The sequence below is a fragment of the Nelumbo lutea genome, chromosome 7 (genome assembly GCF_056320005.1).
Source record: "Nelumbo lutea isolate HS-2025 chromosome 7, American lotus-T2T, whole genome shotgun sequence".
Classification (NCBI taxonomy): Eukaryota; Viridiplantae; Streptophyta; class Magnoliopsida; order Proteales; family Nelumbonaceae; genus Nelumbo; species Nelumbo lutea.
The window spans coordinates 57,688,538-57,711,169 of record NC_142690.1 but is presented as its reverse complement, the minus strand read 5'-3'; the positions used below and the strand labels follow the sequence as shown (position 1 = coordinate 57,711,169).

The 22,632-nt window shown below is 39.7% G+C and overlaps 1 protein-coding gene and 1 pseudogene across 14 annotated transcripts; both read right to left on the bottom strand.

Annotated features, from left to right (window-relative positions):
* Positions 1-2,179: 2,179 nt before the first annotated feature.
* LOC148846534 (tRNA dimethylallyltransferase 2-like) lies at positions 2,180-22,444 on the bottom strand. 14 transcript variants are annotated; one of them, XR_016102379.1, is made up of 8 exons: positions 22,072-22,444; positions 21,929-21,983; positions 21,715-21,794; positions 4,238-4,258; positions 3,901-4,056; positions 3,376-3,655; positions 2,863-3,298; positions 2,180-2,770 (listed from the first exon to the last, which is right to left on the bottom strand). XR_016102379.1 is itself a non-coding variant. In XM_088955496.1 (6 exons), the coding sequence occupies exons 1-5, from the start codon at positions 22,201-22,203 to the stop codon at positions 3,943-3,945; spliced, it is 402 nt and encodes a 133-aa protein (XP_088811622.1). In that variant the 5' UTR covers positions 22,204-22,398; the 3' UTR covers positions 2,180-3,298; positions 3,901-3,942. The 14 variants fall into 14 exon arrangements, 8 of the variants coding, with proteins under 8 accessions (XP_088811622.1, XP_088811627.1, XP_088811623.1 ...); XR_016102378.1 differs by having other exon boundaries at positions 2,180-3,298; positions 22,072-22,398; XR_016102374.1 differs by having other exon boundaries at positions 2,180-3,298; positions 3,901-4,258; positions 22,072-22,399.
* Positions 4,268-8,619, bottom strand: LOC148846535 (uncharacterized; annotated as a pseudogene).
* Positions 22,445-22,632: the final 188 nt, after the last annotated feature.

Genomic DNA, 22,632 nt, shown 5'->3' with positions numbered 1-22,632 from the left:
CAGTTCGGTCTTGGTAAGGGAAGGAGGTCAGAGCCAGAGTTTGATCTACTATACCAGCAAGTTGCTCAAAAGTGCAAAGACACGGTACTCAAACCTGGATAAAGTCGCCTCAGCCCTAGTCACCTTGGCAAAAAAGCGAAGACCCTTCCAAGCTCATAGCGTCCGGGTGCACACTGATCAACCTCTCAAGCAAGTCCTACATAGGCCAGAGGCATCTGGCTGCCTAGTCAAATGGAGTGTGGAGCTGAGTGAGTTCGAGATCGACTATGCACCTCGACCCACCATCAAAGCCCATGCCTTGGCCAACTTCCTAGCCGAAAGCACCTTCTCAACATGGGATCCAGCCGAGGTTCCACCAGCCTGGACACTTCATGTAGATGGCTCGTCCAACCAAGAAGGCAGCGGAGCCGGGCAAGTCAAGGTTTTCAATAACTCCTAGCTGGTGGTCAACCAAATCCTCGAACAATTTGATGCAAGAGAACCAACCATGGCAAACTACCTACAAAAGGTGCAAGGGCTCATTCAACGGCTTAAACACTTCACCATACAAAAAATCCCCTAAGCCGAGAACATACGAACCGATGCACTCTCAAATGTCGCTAGCTCGCCATGCACAGACCTCGGCACAATGGTCCGGATGGACACCTTCATACAACCCAGCATTTCAAAGACAACCCTACTAATCTTCCATGTTTTGCAAGAACCATCATGGATGGACCCCATTATACAGTACCTACAGGACGACACTCTTCCAGCTGACCAAACTCAAGCAAAAATGCTCGCACACAGGTCAGCCCAGTAATACCTTATTCAAGGACAGCTTTATCACCGGTTGCATACTCCCCCTAACTAAGGTGTCTCCTTCCAGCCGAGGCCAACTACGTCCTTCGAGAGATACACGAGGGTATCTATGGAGACCACCCCGACGCACAAACCTTGGATTATAAAGCTCTTCAGCAAGGGTACTTCTGGCCCACCATGAAACATGACGCCACCCAACTTGTTAGGAAGTGTGACCGTTGTCAAAGGCAATCAAATCTTCACCATCAACGAGTGGCTCCCCTAACACCCATCACTAGTCTGTGGCCCTTTGCCCAAAGGGGGATGGACATCCTCGGGGCCTTCCCGACTATGGCTAGGCAAAGGAAGTTCCTCCTCTTCATGGTGCAGGCCGAGCCACTGGCACACATCACCGCGCAGAACGCCCAGAACTTGTTGTGGTAGAACATCATTTGTCGGTTCGGCATCCCTTGAGTCCTCATCACCAGAGAGACTCCTTTAAGCCTAGCATACAGAGCCAAGGCAACGATCCCCATGGAGATTGGATCCCCTACTCTCCCGACCGAGCTCTACAACAACAAGTAGAACAATGAGGATATTCGTGCAGAGCTCGAATTAGTAGAGGAAGCCCGCAACCAAGCACACCTCAAGATGGCGACACAACATCACAGGATAGCCAAATATTATGATTTTAAGTTTGGAGGAGAGAGTGCAAGACAGGGGATCTCGTCCTCCGCAAGGCACCATAAAGGAAAGCTTGGACCCAACTAGGAGGGTTTGTACAGGATAACCAAAGTCCTCAACTCGAGTACCTATAAACTAGAAGACCTCGGCGGGAAGCCAGTACCGAGGAGTTGGAACACAAGGAACCTAAGGATGTACTATCAATAGCTTAGTTAATAAAGCTCTCTATTTTTTGTCTAATTGGCAAGTGCACACTACATACACTGCCCAATCGAACTCTAATGGCTAAGGCACCCAAGCACAATACGTACGCGTCACAGCACACACCTTCACACAATGGCAGCGCGAAGCCAACCTAGTACAACTAACAAACTTGGCCGACCTCAAACAGCTGAAGCTCAAAGATGGAACGATGCCCCCACCCCCAAGGGCAAGAAGGCGACCATTGAACTCCACACACCTAGCTGACAAGTTGTCAGAAGCAAAACCAGCCGAATAGGGCTAGCCTAGAGAGAGCATAAGGCTCCTCGAGACCAAGCACCACTGAGCTCCCCAATGGTATCAAGAGCTCGGAAGCACCTTGGCCAATGCAAATCCGGAGACATGAAGTCCACGACCTCGGCTACCCGATACTATGGCCAACACAAGACGGAGACTCATGACCAACTCACTCAAGTGCAACAGAAAAAGTAAAAGAAAACAATGCTTCAGATAGAAAAGTTTGATTTTTAATTAATAACAAAAATAATTACAAGTTCAAAGGCTTGGCATACTGAATCGTATACATCACAACAAAAAAAGAGGGAGAGAGAAAGCGGAACACTTTAGTCATTGGCAGGGGGCTCCTCGGTTCACTCCTGGACGTCGGCAGCAGCAGCATCCCCATTAGGCGTAGGGGGTCAAATGATTCGAACCACTGAATAGCCTCGGCCACCTCCGAAAAGTGGCATGTGGTCTTCTACTGGCAGAGAGCAAATCCCTACTGCCAAAGACTCAGTGGCATAATTATCCAGGTCATTCTAATAGGCCTTTGAAGCCTTGTACTTGAAGACCCCCTCTTCCTCCACCCGAGCAAGCTTTGCCTCAGCATCCCCAAGTTCCTTCCTCAGCACGTAAGGCATCTCCTTCAAGTCATGGACATGGCTCTTTAGCTTGTGCACAGTGTCCTCCCTCTTCTTTACACCATGCTTGATCTCGAATAGCTCCGCCTCCACCTTAGCATGCTCTGCCTTCAACTGCTCAAAATCCACCTCCCACGCTTCATAAAGGCATTGCAAGGCATGGAGGCAGTCAACAAGGCTAACAACTGAACAAGTAGACTAAAAAATAACCAATTGTTATATGAGGAAAGAAGAGTGTTGAACAACAATAGAAAAGAGGAAAAGAAACAGAAATCACCGCCACAGCTTGACGCATGGCCGCGCTCTCCAAGGAGTCACTAGTCGAGCTGCTAACCTCCTACCTAATGCCGAGGGGCATCAGACCCCAGGAAAAGAAACAAAAATCACCCCCTCTGTTTCAAGGGTGTCCTCTAGCCGAATAGTCCACTGCAACATGTACAGCCTAGCTAAGCTCTCCACCATGGTACACTCTAGCATGCCCCCCCTCGGCGACGACGGATGATCAGACTGAAGTGTGGCCTCCTTCAGATCAACAACCACTACCCCCTCTAGAAGCCTCGGCCTCTTCGCTTTCCAAGGCGTGTGCTCCACCAACCACCCCTGCTTCTTGGTGACCCGAGGCTGCACACCCGGAGTGCTGGTTGACTACATCCTCCTCTCCCTCGCAGCTCTCATACGTCGTGTCATCTCCTCGAAACCAGCCATCTCTGCTCCTACACAAGTCAACACAAAATTAGTACGAGATAGAGAGCTCAAAATGGGAAGAAAAGGAAGACCTCGAGCAACTCACAAACCAGACTGGTTATACTTAGCCATGCTGCTCATCAGCCTAGCATGGATCAGCATTGAGAATGACATGTACTCTTGCATGTCAATCCTCTCTATCCTCTGAATGGCCACTGACTCCTCCCTGGACAGCTCATACTTAATCAGCGCCTTTACCGTTGTCCTCAGCACAAGAAGCTCGGTGGGGAACGGCCAACCCTCCGGGCAACACATAAAGAAGAATATCTCCTTCCAATGCTTCACCGAGGAGGGAGCCTCGACGAGCATTTTGTTATGCTGCCAAGCTGAGAAGTAATAATAACCATGTTGGTTCTTCTTCAGTTCAGGTAAAGAAAATAGGCAAGCATCGACAAGATAATGCCAATGTCGTGAACCGAACAATATCAAAAGAGACCGACTAAATACTTAAAGGAATTGGACATTAACTAGATCGATTGGACACGCTACCACTTAAACACCATGGCTATACCCTCATTCAAGGAGAATCTCAACCTGGCCATCAAACTGTGCTTGTAGATATAGAGCTCACCAGGTCAAGCCGAAGTAGCCCGCTCACCAACGCTCGAACACCTCAGCTTGGTCTACCTACCCTCATGGATAACATGAAGGATAAGTGTTGATCAAAAGACAGGACACCAAAGGGGCGAGCATGCTTGCTCCTAGCCTCCAAGGTACATGCCATTAACTGGAAAAGAAAACGATGTGGGTCAAAGTCTCATTGAATAAATATATGATAAAGCTATCTCCACTCAATGCATAAAGAGAAGTCCACGAACAACTTCTGCTTGTCTCATGAAAAGACAAGTGTTCACGACATTCTTCCCTTGTAAGCACAAAAAAAAATAATAATAATAGTATGCAAGTACCTGGATCTCCAAAGAATGTTCCTGCCCAAGGAGAGATCGGTATCAACGCAATGATGCACAGGAAGGATGTTTAATTGACGATAACAACCACTTCAAATTTTATTAACCATCATCAAAAAAGGAGAAATTTTAACAAGAAAAGGACATAACCCACCTTACCCCAAAACTAAAATACAAAACGCACAACCTCACCAAAAAAAAATCATTGAGATTGTATCTTAAGTTAACCACATGTTGACCCCCGTCCTTGCCTCGTCCCTGATGACAGACAAATTTGAGACGAGGCATCCAGTCCACTCCCTTTCCGGGAAGGAGAATCCCCAATTTTCCCGCCAAAGTATGGGGCAGGGACGGGGTGCGATTCATGTGTTAGGGTGAGGGATGGATTGTGGAAAAACCGAGAGAGTCATCATGTTAATGTAATTTGAAATATTTGTTAAGTCTTTGTGAAGATTCTTTATTGTACACTAATGAATTTGAATAAGATAGTTGTTCTTTATGGGATAATTGTTTTAATAATTAATGATTGCTAAAAGTTAAATTATATCTTACTAGAACAATCAAATTGTGCATCCATGTGTTGAACACACGAAACATGTGTTGCGTGATAATAAATTTCTATACTTTACACTCAATATATGTAAGCAAACTCGTATTTATTAGCCCAAGAAAAGACTTGTAAGTTTCAAACGTGGAATAAGGTAAAAAAGAGAAAAAAAAAAAACAATAATTTTAATGAGAAAACTCATTTTTTTAATCTCTAAATTTTACTCTACCACCCTGCCTTGAAGTGTATACGTAATCCCTTTCATGTGATTTTGGATTGTGGAAAATCTTATTATACCCTGTCTAGATTTCCTATTAATTCAATTCTACAATCCTCTTTACTAACCCAATAAAACAATGCCACATGTCTCTAAACATGCTTTAGAATGCTAATTTGTGCAAATAGTTAAAGACTGTTATTATCCTTCCGTTAGATATTTTTCCCTAAAAAATTCTTTTTTTCTTGTGCATGATTTCTTTGAAATTCCTATCACCCTAGTCCTCCACGGCAATCCACTTACCAGTAATAAGATTATGCTTAGGGAGGCAGAAAAGACTGTCGTGTTGCAACGAAATAGTCGACGGAATTTTGCTCCATTCTTGTAGGCTAGTATGGCCATGCCTGCTTGATGCGAGCTTGGATTGGTGGTGAGAGGATCGCCTGGAACGTCATCTTGCCACACGGTGATCATGGGTTGGGCCGGTGATTCATCTACCGATGAAATTGGTCATGCTCACTGACCATGGGCTGGCTATACAAATCAGTCCCTTCTATTCCTAATTGGTCTTACAGGAATGGCTATACAAAAGTCAAACTGTGATAATTGGAAGCAATGAATAAGATCTTACCTCAACCTGCTTGTCGGCTACAGAAAAATGTAGAGACAGTAGTATTGCCATCAGCATCCCTGACGTTTACAAACTTATCGGCGTTACTCATTAAATCCAGCAGCTGCTCCAACACATTCAAGCGCCCATGCTTGACACAGAGGTGCAGAATGGTCTCACCACGACCCACAAGTTGAAGAACCGTTCCAGGTTTCTCCATAACCAGCTCTTTAATGGCATCCACTTGGCCTTCAATTGCTGCTAGATGGAGAGGAATCATTCCATCTGTATCGCGAGCAAGGCAGAGGCCAGGGCCAGAATCTTGATCCAGCAAAGCTTTCACGATTTCAAGGTGCTCTCTTGCTGCTGCCAAGTGAAGCGGAGTATGTCCTCATGGGTCTTTGAGGCGAGCAAGTTCAGGCTTGCGGCTCAAGAGCAGTTTAACAAAATCAACGTGACCGAGGGTTGCTGCTATGTGCAAAGCAGACTCTCTGATGCAACCCACAGCCACTCTATCAAGAATTAGATTGTCTTTTTCAAGCAAAATGGACAAGGACTCCGCATCCCCTTGCAATGCTGCTTCACGAAGCTGTCTCTCCATTTTCATTTTCATGCTTTCAGTAAGCCCTTCCTCCATTCTCTTGTTCTTGCTCTTGCTCTCAAGAAGCTCCGTGGATCATCCATTAATATTCCATTGCTCTCTGTTGTCCTTTCTCTTTCCTCTTCATTTTGGATGACCGGCAATGAACTATTTTGCCTTGTTTCGGTTGCAGAAAAGAAAACAGAGCAGTAGTGTCTATACTCGATTGAGTTGAGGATAAAAGCAGAAGTACAAGCAAGAAAAATAAGGGGATGTCTACCTTTTCTAACTTATTCAAAACAAGTTGTTAACAAGATTGATGCAGATTCAATAGGAATTGGAGCTGGGATTTCCATACATCTTGAATAAGAGATTGACTTATATTCGAAGGGTTTTGAGAGGTTCAAAGGACATCTGAGATGGGAACGTCCTAATCAGCATATTGTCCGGTTAATATAGCAAATTCCCGCAACACAGAGGGTGAGAGGAATTTCAAAGAAATCGTGTACAAGAAAAAGAAAATGAATTTTTTAGGAAAAGATATTTAACGGAAGGACAATAACAGTCGTTAATTATTTACACAAGTTAGGATTTAAAGACAGGTGGCATTGTTTTATTGGGTTAGTAGAGAGGATTGTAGAATTGAGTTAGTAGGAAATCCAGTTAACCATTATAGACATTAGTATTAATTCTTTAGTTTTTTTTTCTTTATTTGAACTAAATATTTTATAATTAATATATTAATTTTCTATTAATTATTGAATAAATTTAGTTTTGTCTTGAATCAACACACTTCACCCAACATAAATCCAAATAAATTTGACCCAAGTCCGGACCAGTTCAACGCGGTATGACTCGATCCAACATATAACGATCCAGGCCGACTCGAATCCGAAATAGACCTTGAACAGGATGGCTCGGTACCGCTTGCTTTGCCCAGTTTGGGTCGTCCGATCCAACCGTTATTCACACAACCTAGCTCGACCCAGTACAAGCTTGTTTAGGTCGACCCAAATCCAAAACGGGGCGGACCGGGTGGGGTCCAAATGCTAAATCACCCTGCTTGTTTTGGCCGGTTTGGATCGTCCAGTTTGGTTCATATCTGTACAACCCAACCCGAATCTGGCCCGGTCCAATTTACTTCTTTTGACCTGCTTCGGACCAATCAGTTCGGCCCCAAACCCGTGCACAAACCTTATATGAGCCGACCCAAGTCAATCCATCATTTGGTTGAACCAGTCCAGTTTGTTCCGACCGGGTTGAACCAACCCGGCTAGGGTCTGGCCCTACCGAGCTGAACCGGTCTAGTCCAATCGGGGTCAAGTCCGACCAGACTGAACTGGGTCGAGCGGGGTCTAGTCCGACTGGACTGATTCGGATCTAAACGGTTCAACCACTCTTGAACTTGATGTGATTACCTTGAAGACAATCCAATTAGATAGTTCAAGTTGGTCTGACCAGTTTGAACATGTGGTTCGTAAAATCCGAAACCTGAACATAGTTAAATGGCTTTGCTGCTTGTATAAAAATAACATGCATGTAATGTGATTTGAACCTTCACTATTAGTACTAAGCTATGACTAACTTATTTGTTAAAAAGGAGTGAGTTTTTTGTTTTAAGTACATAAATATAAGACTAATGGGTTTGGGTGGGTTGGATTGGGTTAAAACGGGTTTGGGTTGAACCCAATCCATTTAATTTTATATAACTGGGTCATTAACGGGTTAGCAGGTTAAATGGGTTGGGTTAAAACTCAACCCAAACCCAATCCAACCCGCCCAATTGCCACCATTAGTTAGAGATGGCAATTTGACCCATTCCCTTGGAGCCTCATCCTACCACAGGGGTGGGTATTTTTACATTGATTGGGGTTTAGGACGGATTTTGGAAAAAACCCAACTATATTATATGATATAATAAAACCGTTAATATATGTTAATATATATTATATTATTCTATATATTATACTATATTATATTATATAATACAAAATTCTAGGTAGGTCTCAAATAAATAAATAAATTTATAAGTATGCAAGTAAGAGTGACGGGGCGAGGCGGGGCAAATTGGGGGATCCCAATTCCTCTAGGGAAGGGGATGGGGTTAGGATCTCTAGTTCTGATGGGGTTTAGAGTGGAGCATTTGAGTTCGGGGCTAGGGATGGAGCATGCAAAACCTGACCCGACCCATTGCCATTCCTAGTCTTTCAACGTGGAGATGCAATAACAAGCAAAGCTTGGAATTTGTGTGGTAGATGAAGAATAAGTATTGCATTAGCTTGAACCATTAAACTTTGTTGCTGAGTTCCTGTTTCATAGGGCTGGAACTTTGGTAGGTTTGGTTAGGGTAAGGGACAATCCAGGCCTAACCTAGAGACCTAAACCTTGAACTTGATCTTGGCCAACTTAGGTTAAAGCCCGGATTACTTTGTCAACCCAATACAACATAGAATGGGTTCAGAGTGAGAGAGTCTAGATATGTCACCCTTAACAAGAACTAACAAAACGTTGACCCAACCCAAACTGAAAAAATGGGGTTACGGTCTCATATTTACCTACCTGAATTTGAGAATGATATAACTTGACTTAACGAGGAAAAAGAAAAAGAAAAAACAAACTAGATTGGATTGGATTTGGTCATGGTGAAACCCACTAACCCGATTGTTAGGTCGAATTGGGACTATTTGTGTATTCTTAGAAGCTTTCTCTCTTTCATCTTTATTATTTAGTCTATACTCTTTATCATTTACTCTTGGGCAAATTTCTTAAACTACCCTTATGGTTTAGCAAATTGACTAACTATACCCCTACTATTTAACTATTGTCATGTGTTACCCCTAGTGTTTCTAACAATTGCCTAGCACCTCCCTTACCATTAACATTTCGTCATAATCCATTCACATGTGACATCACGTGACTGTTATAATTTAAAAAAAAAATCCCTAACTTACCCTTATTGAAAATGCTCTTTTCGTTTGGGCAAGACAATTCTACCATAAAATACTCTTTTATGGTTGAACCAGTCACTCGTATTGATGGTGCACGATCTGATATCTCCAAGTTGGATGGTAGATCGGACGTTAGTTGCCTAGCTGGTGAGTCGAACTGTAAGAAGAGGAAAGCTCAGAGAACCCAAGGTGGTCACTCCAATGCTTAAGTCAGTAACTTATTGTATTGCGAGCAAATTGTCACGCATACCTAGGTCTCAGGGGATGATGCCCTTATATAGATGAGCTGCCATGGGTCTCACAAAACACCTCCAAGATCCTCGACCTGTGCCGTTAGGAGTCTGTTTTGCCCCGAGAGGTGGATTACGTGCTAGCCAATAAGGCCTATCGTATCCATCCGATCCAGACAAGATGAGGATATGACCCCGAAGAGCTCAGAGATGGTTGGCATGCTTCTAGAAGTCTGATACATGTCACCTCGGTAGGTTGGGAAATCCCTAGCTACTTGGACCTTGGTCATTGCCAAGGTGCTCGAGACACCCGAAGTTGCTTGACCCTCCGAGGTGATAGGTGGTTCTAAGCCGCGTATCTAATCACCAGATCATATCCACGTGTCCATTGTTTACTAGGTCAGGCCAAATCACCCATCATCATGTATCAACACGAGAAGGAGCAAGTTGGTGTTGACAATCTCCGGCTCTAGTATTGACATCGAACCTGGGTGACTGTTAATGCTCTGTCATAAAGCTCCAACCTTTGCATTACAAAGGTATGTGAATGAGTACATCCAATTCTTCTTCTTAGTCACTCATTCAAATGCATTTGGCTCTTGAATGTCTTAGAGGTCGGATGTGAAGGGATGTGGATCATTATATGGATGGCCGAACCATGCAGGGTGGTTGGGCGAATTTTCAAAAATTTCTTTCTCCCATTCGGGAATTGTATTCCCTAATTTAGAAAAACTGCATTTTTCAAGGTTCATTCTTGAAACAAATCGAACCAGATCTGAATCCAAAAGAATGAGAGGGATATACCTAATACGGAATCAATGTAAATAACTCCCAACATAAGTGTTCACGCCCAAAGAGGTCACCAAAACCCGCATCGACTGAAGATGACACATCTTATGGTGAGGCAGGATCAGCAAAGAGGTTCTTCATCAAGAATCATGCAAGGGGTTGTGCACACTTTAGATTATTTCTTCTAATAAGAAACAATATCAAGATCTAATCTCGATCAATTCCAAGAATGGAGATCAAATTGGGTAGGGGCGGCAAGAATTGAGGGAGAAAACTGCAAAAGAAGAATTCATCTACTAAGAAATTTGCCCCCTTATTTATAACCTTTTTTGGATCAGCTTCCTAATCCAATTAGGAAAGAGTTTCTTTATCCAAATCTGATATTTGGATCTGGACTCTTATGTAGATAAGACTTATCATATCCTATTGTTGATCCTAATCAAATTATAAACCAGATTCGCCCCATTTAATTAAATCACTTAAAACTAATTTGAAATAGGCTTTAGGCCCATTAAGTCACATAGTTCACTTTCCCTTTTAAATGTTGACTAGTATGGCTCTCCTTGTATGGAGTGGGACCCTTTGTTACATATGGGTTTAGCCCACCCTTTGTTACAAGGACTGACCGAATTCACTACTGAAGATAGTGAACCCCGGAGTCCATCAGTATGGGCTCTTAGTAGGCCCAACATTTACACTAAATGGTCACTGGGTCCAGCCACATTATGAAGGCCCAAGGACTATGGACTTATGTGAGATTAGCCCATCAGGTAAAAACCCTAAAAGATAATGATCAAACACTACCCGAAAGAGAGTATCTCTCCCTCGGTTACAAGGTATAGTGTTGCACTCTCTTCTCACATTAATCCCAGGAATTAAAACATTTTGCAAATATTTTGTGAAACCATAATATGTGTATATCTCTATATAAATATATTTTGCAAAAACAATTTTCAACAAATTTGAAATCAACTACCGGCAATTTAGGTTTCCATCAAAGAGAGTGCATTCCCCGATCATTCACTTTGTTCGACAAAGGGGCTAATTTTGTCACTATGATCACCCACTCAAGCGAATTCTCAGAATGCCCCAGCATACCCATGTTTTGACCCTCGCTTAGGATCTCATTGATTGGCCTGTAATACCATAATTGAGTCTAGGGGTTAGGTGTAACTTTTCAATTTTGTCCATCTGTCTCCAAGGTCCAAGGCATAACTAGAAAATGGTCTGGTTCATAATTTCAATCAAACCCACACTACATGTGCTTCAGGTCTCACCCTGGAAGGTAAGACAAGCCATCACAACCTTCTTAGCAGCACATTAGTGTCAACCTTGGCAGAATAAATTTCCCTATGTCTATCTAACGACTGTGAAGATTCTAAACTAATACAAGTCTCATAAGTGTCCAGTTTAAGGGTATTACACAGAAACACACCATAATAACATGAATCAATTACGTATTTTATTCATTTACAATAAATGTCAATAAGTACATCAATCTGATTGGAGCTAAAGCCATAACTGTCTAATAGGTTGTTGTTTTCCTATTCAAGCGATAGGAAAGGCATTTAGCAAGAACCCATTGATGTCTAGGTTAACCCTTACAATTTTCGAGCAAAAAAGTTTCTCAAAATGGTTTGAAGGAACCAAAATCTTTTTCCCTACCCAAAATTTGAGGAAACTTCACAACGGTTCATGAAATTGTTTTTCAACGTAAAAGAAAAAACAATAGGATGTAATAGTGTCCAATAGCTTCTACCGAAATGCCACTCCCCAAACTTTCGGCCATAGTCGAAGATTGCCTCCCCCAATGCGTTAGAGCACCACACATCCAATGTCTTTAAACTTAAGAGATTACCTACATTCTACAAAGAAAGAGAGAGAGAGAGAGAGAGAGAGAGATTATGGTGATGTCACCCCCTGGCCAATTTTCAATCATTGGTGTTGCTAATGTCGCTCCCTAGATCATGTTAATTGCTTGCTAGTTGGGAGATATATGAGTGGTAATGTCCACATATGGCTCCATGAAAATGTGGTTAAGGGTCAAGATGGATGGGTCAAGTGGGTCAATATGGGTGGGTCAGGGTGGATTAGGGTGGGTTATGACCATTTAACAAGAATTGATGATAGGTCATGATGGATTGGTGGGTCAATATGTGTAGGTTGATATTCAACCCTTACCCAACCCAACCTAACCCACCCATTTGCTTCCCCTACTAGTACAAACCACATCCAGCCCATAGATTTGGCATCAATCGACCACGATCAAGATTCACCCCACCTGTACAATGGGCCTCAGATTTCTGTTAAATGATCAATCAATATAGATTTCTGTACAATGGGCCTCAGATTTCTGTTAAATGATCAATATAGTATTTAAAATTAATGACTACATAAATGTATGATCCACAAAGAAAAACTTTTAATGACTTTTGGGTTTTCAGAATATATTATAGAAAATGCGCAATCAAACGAAATCAGCTATTTTTTGATAATGATGCCAAGACCCATCATTAACCCCCCAATACTTTCAGCTTCGGTGCATGCAAATGCAATAGCTTGAAGGTGTCGTCTTCCAACATGTAGCTGAAAATGACAACAGAAATTACATCCACGTGTTTTGTTTCCTTTTTTTTATTTCAAAGTCGAAGAAGAGAATGAAATAAAACTAGTCCTGTTCATTTTTCAGTAGGTTATTTATCCGGGTAAATGCAGTTATCTGGGTAAGTTTTTTTTGGGAAATACTTACCTAGGTAAGTGCATTTACCCATGTTCTTTTATTTTTCATGTAAATAAAGCAATGACTAATTTAGCCATAAAAATCTATTATTAAAAGGGGCATTTTTGTCCCATTCAAGTGTTGGCAACTTTCTCCCTAGGTGGGAAAGTTATTTACCCACCTAGGAGATGGGTATTACTTACCCAAAAAAATAATTTTTTTCTTAATCCCCACATAAATCTGAAAAAAGAATATGGGATTCTTGGTCAATGAGAACCAAAATCTCATTGACCAACTTTCTCCCATCTCAAAATCCGAAAAAAAAAAAAAAAAAATGCCCCCTAAAAGAAAAAGTCTAGTCCCTTAAGTACCCATCCTATAAACCTAACAACAAGAGAATGGATGCATATATGACCAAATGATTTTACACTTAATTTTAGGATTTAAGGTTTATAGGTTTAAAGTTTAGAGTTTAGGAGACAAATCGAAAAGTCTGGTGATGGTAATAGATAAGAAGTCACTTCGCCTGGCCCTCTCTTCTTTGTAAAAAGTAAACCTTAGCTCCTATTAGTTGGAAAAAAACATGCATCTAATCAAATGCTTTCTCTATTTAATTTTAGGGTTTAGGGTTTATTATTTAGTGGGGTTTTGGTCAAATAGTTATACCATCCCTTGCGTTCATCTAATGAATTTATATCCCGTGGGTCTTGACCACAAATCTATACGGGGTGGAAGCTAAGAGATGAAATTAGTTGTCTCCAAAAATATATTTTGAGATTAGTAAAGGTATCATTATTTATAAACAATAAATACAATTCTACCATTTCAAAATTTTTTTGTCTTATTTGATTTTTCTAAACCCATTTCAACTTATGAAACATTTGTCCTTTGTAAAAGTACAAATGAGATTTTTGCTATATAACACCCAATAAGTTCCAAAAGGTATAGTGGGCTTTTAAAGTGTTTTGAGTGTTACTTGAGCACTTCCAGTTATAGTGGAATGGTGGAATAAGTAATTTGAAGGGACTAGGGAGGTTTTAGCATTTGACCGAGACGCCAAGATTAGATAAGAACATCAATATTAATAATTGGATGGACTGTTGTTATACAATGATGATTATTACAACTTGTTATACAAGTGATGGCTTAGGTTTCATCCAATTATTTGTTTTGTGACTTATGTGAGAGCTATTGTTAAAATTAATGGGGGTCAATGGGTGAGGCACTAATAGAATTAGTGTGGGTAGGATTAATGACAAAATTAATGGGGAGTATTGGTTAATTGGCTTAACCATAGTGGTTCACTTTAACTTAATCAGGATTAACAGGAAAGTAGGGTGATTAGAGATCAATGGCAAAGTGGGTACAAGATAATGAAACCCTTTTTTCCATGGGGCTATGTAACAGGGGACAGGCCGTCCACTAAACCCATAACCCCAACCATGGTGGCAACAGATTGGATCCAAGCCTCCACTATAACTAGCCAAATAACATATCCAATAAGCCACTATCAGTTGGTACATGATTTAAAACTTTACTAAATAGGATAGTCAAAGATTTATTAAGGCTGCATTTGATTGTGGTGGAAAATTTCTCGATGTAAAAATTAATTTATTGGTTTAAAATTTGAATGGATTGTTGGGGGATTTTTTATGTGAAAATCGATGTATCATTTACATCGGTTTACGATGAAAAAGTCAGCCGATTAAATGGTTTACATCGACTTTTTATGTAACTTTTAAATCGAAAACAAGCATCTAAAAAAGTAGACCAAGTGTAAAATTTTACATCGATCGACTTTTACACTAGAAACAAACACATGTAAATGTGAACTGATACATCAATTCGAATTTACATCACATTCAAACTCAGTATAAGGAAAACCATGTCAATTAATACAAACAGATACATGGCCCGATATAGTCAATACACCCCGATATAACAATACAATTAACATACTTTGATAGGATTAGGATTTCAACAACTCGGATTGAATTAGGGTTTACCTCAACCTAGCCTGACTTTCACCCCTACCCCAACGCAGGTGGAGTGACACCAAAACTAGGCCACGACCTGTGCCACATGCAAAGTATATGCAGAATACAATACATATTGTTCATATTTCTCTATAACCAACTTTTGTTTGTTTCCATACATACAAATATAAACTTTGTGTAACAACTATTACTTTTTCAATTATCTCAAAAAAAAAATAAAAACTATTACTTGTTCAATTAATTTTTCGAGATAGGAAGAAAGGTTGCATATCGTTTGTTTTAAATTTTGTTTCTTCGTCAAGTATTATATGGAAAGACTTTTATGAAAATATGTTACCCTTCACCTAATTAAAAGTTGCATCATGAATAAATGAATAAGTGATTGTATCTCCAGCTTAATTACATCAACTGTGACTCTATTTGCACCTTTCCACTTAATTCCAAAGATTTCAAATTAGTCCCCAACAACGTCCCACAGCACATCTCTGCTGTGTATTGGCAATATCTCTCGATGATGATATTATGATATTATCATCGGGAGATGTTTTGAATACACGATAGAGATATGGTGCGGGACATTGTGGGGGGGGGCTGACTTGGTATTTGACTCCTTTTCTTTATCTCGGGCCTGTACACAACGACATTCGAATTTTTCACGAGTGCAACCTTTTAACCATCAATTTTGTCTTTCTTTTCCTATTTTCTTTCTTTTTTTTTTTTCTTGTTTGTTTTTTGGTAGACTACTTAATAATCAACCAAATTAACCATTCCTTTTCTTTTACTTTTTGGCGATTAACAACCCAAGTCTTTTTAACTTTAATTAAGACAATCAACTATTTATGGGAATCAATTACTACATGCATAATATAACCAACAGTCATATGTAGCGAATCTGGAATTCTTGAGCGTTTCCTCTCAGAGAACCTTGGTTAATTTTGGTGGTGTTTGGACTTTTTTTTGGAAATACTTTCGTACTTCATTCAAGTAGAAAAAAACTCGTTTGGAGTTTGAATTTGATATGTCTACTTTTCAAAATACTTTGGCAATAAAAAGCACAAATGAAGAATAGAATGCTTCGTGCTTCGATTGTGTGGTTCAGGACATTTTTGCTTTTTCTTAAAATGTGAAGGGGCAAATGTGTGAAGCCATGTGGTAAATTTGTATACCACTTTCTTAATTTGGGTCATAAAAGTTTTGAGTTGGATATAAGTTTATAGTTGCCATGTGCCATTTTTATGCCAAGTGGCATTAATTTGTGCAACATATCATAACCCATGGTCATTTTAAAAAACTATTTTGTAAATTATATATAGCAGCTTAAATGAGGTAGTGAGGTTCTTCAAAGATACATAAAATTGCAGTTTGGAAAGAATACAAATACAAATATATACAGTATAAATACATATAAAACAATACAAAATACAAGATTTTACACTCTACGTATTTGCATTTGTATTCCTTCCAAATTAAGCTTACATGGCAAAATGAACCAGGCACAAATTATATCCTACATCTGAAAATTTTCATATCATATAAAGTAACAATACTTATGCTTTGAAAAGTAAAGCAAAAGCATATCCAAATGCAAATGCAACTTTTGTTGATGTAGTGGAATGGGCTTTAAAAATATGTGGCGAAGAATATTGACCAAGCGTTTTATGTCTTGGCTAAATGGCAGCCCTGAAGTGTTTTTCCATTGTCAAACTAAATCACTCTCATCAACTTAGGAGGCTTTGTTTGGATAAGTTATTATTTTTGAGTTTCAAACTTGGTAAATAAAGGGGCCATTTGTCAAATCTCTTTTGAAAGCTCTTTTGGAAATTCTAACGGTCAAAAGACGATGTGAGTTTTTGCATCAAGATCTTAGCAATTTGAAGACCATTTGGTTAAGGCACATCTTTCTGCGTGAAGATGAATTGAAAAAAATGCAAAAATATCCATTTAGAGCTTCAAAAGTTTCGTGGGAAAATCTTTGAGATTTTTAATGAATTTGATGGGTTTTATGCTTTAATATTAGTCTAACCCCTCAATGGAATTTTCTATGGTACAATAAAGCCTCAAAATACATATAAATCAGTTTCCAACCGAACATTTCTCACCTACAATGGCCCATTCAAATGGAGTTATGGAATGTGGAAATGTGGAACATTAAGAAATCCAAGAACATTATTAGAAGGGTAAACAATAGTAGCAATTACCATAAATTCAGGAGAAAAACATAAAATCAATATTTCAAAAGAAGAGTGAGAGAGAAGTTACAAAGAGAGGGAAAGGGGAACACAAAAGGAGAAATTCGTGCAGCATTCGGGCCATGGGTGGCCAAGAGTGTGCTGGAGGGCTAGGTGCTACCCGATGAGATGGCTCCACAAAGGTCAGTGGCACCGGATCATGACCTCATTGCGCATGGCTAGGGCTCTATGCTGGCTCTTGTCAGTCCATGGGAGGCGTCTTTACGTGCCAAAGGGGGACAGTCGTGATGTGAGGCAATTTGGCACCGATGAAAAAGGACACCTGTATGCCGAAGATGATAGGCAACCATTGGGTTGGAATACACCTGTGCATTGTGGGCAATAGGATAGCTCGATCAGCTTAGACATGGGGATGGCGATGTGAAAGGACGTGCTTGAGCCAGGCCCACATGCCAAGCCTCCCTTTAGTGTGTGGCGCAGTGCCGATCCATGCACTATCCCCATGAGCATGTGGGCGTCCATGAAGAACCCTGGTAGCCATGCTAGCCATTAACCAGGACTGCCCCACAAGGGAAGTTGGTCTAGGTGTGCCAAAGTCAGGCATCAAAGGAGGTCGACCACCCCTCCTCAAAAAGTACGTTAAGCTTTTGGTGGTCTGCCAATAGGAAACATGAGTTCTTCCAATAATCATATTGGAAAAATTTACAATAGTACCACTCAACGTAAGCCCGCCAAGCATAGATAAGGCTAAGCTTGTGACAACCGTGACAGTTGGGTGGGGAGATTCAGGATTAAAAAATAAAATAAAATAATATATATATATATATATATGACTTAATGGTGTTGGGATGGGGCCACGGTCATAAAACGTGACAACAAAATGTGCCCTCTAAAGAGGAATTCCTGCCCAGCATGGGTAGCGAAAGTTCTCCCAAAGGAGGGTGGGATTGACTTCGTGTTTTGGGATTTAAAAGCACAAATGTATAAGTTTATTCAAATCCAACCTCATATTCTTGTAGTCATTTTTGACATAGAATCATTCCTACAACCATGGATTTAGGGAAAAGGGTTATATATATATATATATATATATATATATATATATATATATATATATATATATATATATACTCTTGTCTAATAGCTGGCCATCTACCATTACCATGTGGTAAAATAGGAATAAGAACGATTTGAATGGTCAAATATTATTTGGGAAGGAAACAAATATTTTAAAAGCGTGGAATAGAAGGGAGTAGTGACGGAGTCAAGAATTTTCTTTCTTTCTTTTTTTCTATTGGGGGGCGTGAAAGGCAAACAAGAAAACAAGATAGGGAGTAGATGAGGTAGGGTTTCGAGAGAAATGGAATAGAAAGCCAAAAAGGTTTGGATCTATTACAGTTATTTGAGAAAAAAATAAACAACTCTTTTTTTAATTTTAAGAGTTAGAAGAGTATTACATAGTGATTCTTAACATTTTAATGGGACTTTCAAGTTTGAGAGGAGGGGCCAAGAACACGCTTATTTCGTTCCTGGCCCTGCCTCCACCTATATATAAATAATAGTTCCGTCCCTCAATGAAATTGAGATTTTTTTTTCTTTTTTCTATTAATCACAGCCACACACCCAATAGGGACCGTTACTCTCTTAAGTGAACAGTACAACATTACATTAACACCTCTTTTCTTACAAAATCGATAATAATAGAATTCAAAACCGCACCACCATTCAAAATTTGGCAAAATCCAAGCCCGAGCCCAGCCCATGAACAGGTCTACTCATAGGGGTGGATTCGAGTCAATCCAAGCCGAATATCTAGCTATTCAAGCTCAGCTCACCAAGACAGTATGAGGATTGATCTCGAGCTCGACTGTGAGTTAAATGCTTTATAAAAGTAAAAAAGTATATATAAAAAATTATTTTTATTTGATATTTAAAAAATAATGTTTATAATAATTAGTTATTGTTATATATATATATATATATATATATATATATATATATATATATATATATATAATATATATGTATGCATACGTATATGTAGAAGTTCGATTAGGCTCGCGAGCTGAGCTTTATTAAGCTCGAGTTCGGCTCGATTAACTAATGAGCCTGTAAATTGGGTTTGAGCTCGGTTCAAAGATCAGTTCACCCTGCATTCCACATTTCAGTTCTAAAGAAGGGGCTCAAGCCTAATGTAGTAAGTCAGCCCACTCTACCCAAGTTTACTGAAGACATGGCCTTAGTCACCGAACCCCAGTCCATTAGTGACTTTCGTTGGGTAAAGAAAGGACACCATGTGGAACCTGAAGCTCTAGTAGCATGGTCTCAATTATCCAAGGAAGATGCAACCTAAGAGCCTTATATCCAACTCCGCCACCAGTTTCCCCATCTTGACCTTGAGGCCAAGGTCAACCTTGACAAGGGGGGTATTGTTAGGACAATCGGCAACACTGAACTCAGGCTAGTGTATGGGAATAGCCAGCCCAAACTCAAGACCTACAAAAGAAGGAAGCCACGTCAGCTCTCAGGTCCAACTAATGACAGGTTGGCATGGCCGAATGCAACAAGAAGTGGGAATTAACTTCCAAGATTGTAACAGACTATAACAACCCCATAACTTCCAAGATTTGTAACAAGAATGTATAAATACAATCAAAGGAAGTAACAGAGACAAGAATTCAAACAAACTCAAAAGTGCTGATAGGTTGGTTAGGGAAGGAGGATGAAGGTATGTGGACTTATATTAATGAACGAAGACTGTTCAAGTGGCTGACCCAAGGTATGGAAGTGAGATTGCAATTGGTTAAGAGGGCTAATTCATTTGCAGATACATTGGCCAAACAAGGGGTGGGAAGGGATCAGTTTTTTTGTGTTACTGTAATTTTCTTTTTTAGTTCATGGGGAGGGGGGAGTTAAGAGAGTTTATTAGTATGATAGTAACAAAAGGTAAAGTATGAATTCACAATTCTAAAAAAATTTATGAATTAATAAAGTTTTACTATTACTCATAAAAAAAAGTTTAAGTATCAAGGGAGAAGTGACATGTAATTGCATGTTAACTGATGAATGAATTAAGCCTGCTTTGGCTTTATGAGAAAAAAACAGTATGATTGATATTATAATAAGGTACCCACCTTATCATTTTTGTCGCCTGGGAGTCACCTTGTTGCTAAAAGCAAGGTGTTCAGGCAGGTACCCTGTACTGCCATGGAATATTATCATCCATTACCATCCAGCTTAAAAGAACTCAACAATCTCCTTCCACATTCAGATCTAACCATCCTTGCATTGCAGCCAATTTTAGGCCTTACCTAAGGAAAATGAATTCTGCCTTTAGAGAGTCGTTATGCCCAACAGATCCCAATTAGGTGAGAAGGATATGACCACAGCTATCTCTTATCACTCCTCCAATTCCTGAAGCCCCTAGATTTCCCAAACTTCATACATTGAAGTTCAACTTCAAAAAGCACTAGTCTCTCAACTAGTCAATGACTAATAAAGATTTTTATGACACTGATTTACTATTACATAGTTTTTATGTCTATTTATTGTTGCACAGTTGCCAAAAAAGGGGACAATATTACACATCATTTGTGTTACCTTTCCTGGTATATCCCATTGAGACCCTAGACACCCATCCACAAGCCAAATTCTCTGCTGAAATACAGGTCAACCTTGACAAACATCTAAATGAACTATTCAGGATGGTTGCTAAGGATCTGTCTTCTCTTGTGAAATGTGTCAAGTGACAAAGCCCTTCTGCTAGAGATCGCATCCAGCTTACCACAATAGCCTAAAAACTTTTGCATCAATGAAACTTAAAATCTCCCACCATAAACAGTTATGTAGACAATGTGAATATTCTACCCAGGTGGGAGTATGAATAAAACTAATTTCTCCTACCATTTAGATGTACAAACTATGTCATAATACACACAATACATGCATGATGTAATTGAAATGAAAAGCCTGATATAAAATCAGGACACTACTTGACTAAACTGGACAGAGAATCTTCATAAATTATGACAACACACATTTTAAAGAACATTACTTAGTAATATGCAAAAAGGAAATACATCAATTTTTTCTAGTGTTGCTTGTTAAGGACCAGTTACAAAATAAAGCAAAAGAACATCACACTTGAATAAAACTAACACAACAGGAACTCGAGAAGTGTTTAAGAATATAAAAGAAAATATTGGCAGCAAAGTTATAGAATCCAAGCTAGTGAACTTGTAATATCAAATGTATAAACAATTTAAATTTTTCTCCATCGTTGAAAATGCAGCCCTTTATTTCACAAATAATGGGTACACAAAGACGATAATTATTGACAAATCACATTTTTATTATTTTTGATAGGTATCATCATCATCATCACTAAGCCTTACCCCAACTATATGGAGCCGGCTACATGAATCCTGTTCCCCCATTCCTCTCCGTTCAGTGTCATATCCACTGTTAAGTTATGAGCCTTTAAATCATTTTTTACTACTTCAAGTCTTCAACCCATATGCAAGTCACAAACTTTAACCACCCGTTTGGTATTTATAACATGTTTTATGCAGGTACATAAAACAAAAGATCAATACGGATGAACAGAAAGATGGGTCACTATGAAAATGAGTTGGAGATGGATAAAACATACAGGAATTGCAGAATCACGGAAATCCTTGGACGTGAATTCAGCATTTGGGCTGATAGTACCCAAAAGATGATGTGGTACTCCTATAATATCCAATCCAAAATGTAAGACGAGAAAGCAAAATCATATTGGACGTTTCATTTGACAAATAAAATGTTAGAAAAGAGCTAGAACAGGAAAAAAAACAAAGAAAGATGATATTGAAAAAGAAAGGAACCTTTGCGTTCATGGAGGGAAACCTTGTTGGTGAGAACATCCAAACCCTCGTACACCTAAAATCAAATAAAACAAGTATGGATGATGGATTTAGTGATATCCATGGGGTGGGATTGGAAGTGGATTTGAAGGGAAAGCAGGTACCTGCATGGAGTCGGCGTTGATGATCTCAATAGGGAAATGAGATGCAAGGTCGATGGAAAGCCGTGACTTTCCCGAACCAGTTGGTCCCATCACGATCACCAACTTTGGCTTCCTCTGTTTCTCCTTATCCATCTCCTCGTCAATTGGGCTTTTGCCGTTACTGTTTTCTTCAGGGTTTACGACAACACCTTCCACCTCTCGCTTCACTCTCGCGCCGCGACAACAGTGTGACTGAAATCAAAGTAACAATACGACTTTCTGAGAACCTACCTTCAAAAAAAGGTAAATTATAAACACCCTCCCTTGTAGTTGTACTGTGTAGACATGATAAAGACCCTCTTAAACTTTCATTTGTGATTAATGACCCTGTGAACTTTCACTTGGAGATAAATACCTCTCTTTTTTTAATTTTCATCAACCAACTTAAAAAAAAAAAAAATCTCATTCAAGTGTTTAATTTTTTTTTAATTTCCAAACTACCATTTTCTTATCTATATCAACTATAATTTTATAATTTTATGAGTTCAAATCAGCCCCCACAAGACTGCCCCCTACAGCACA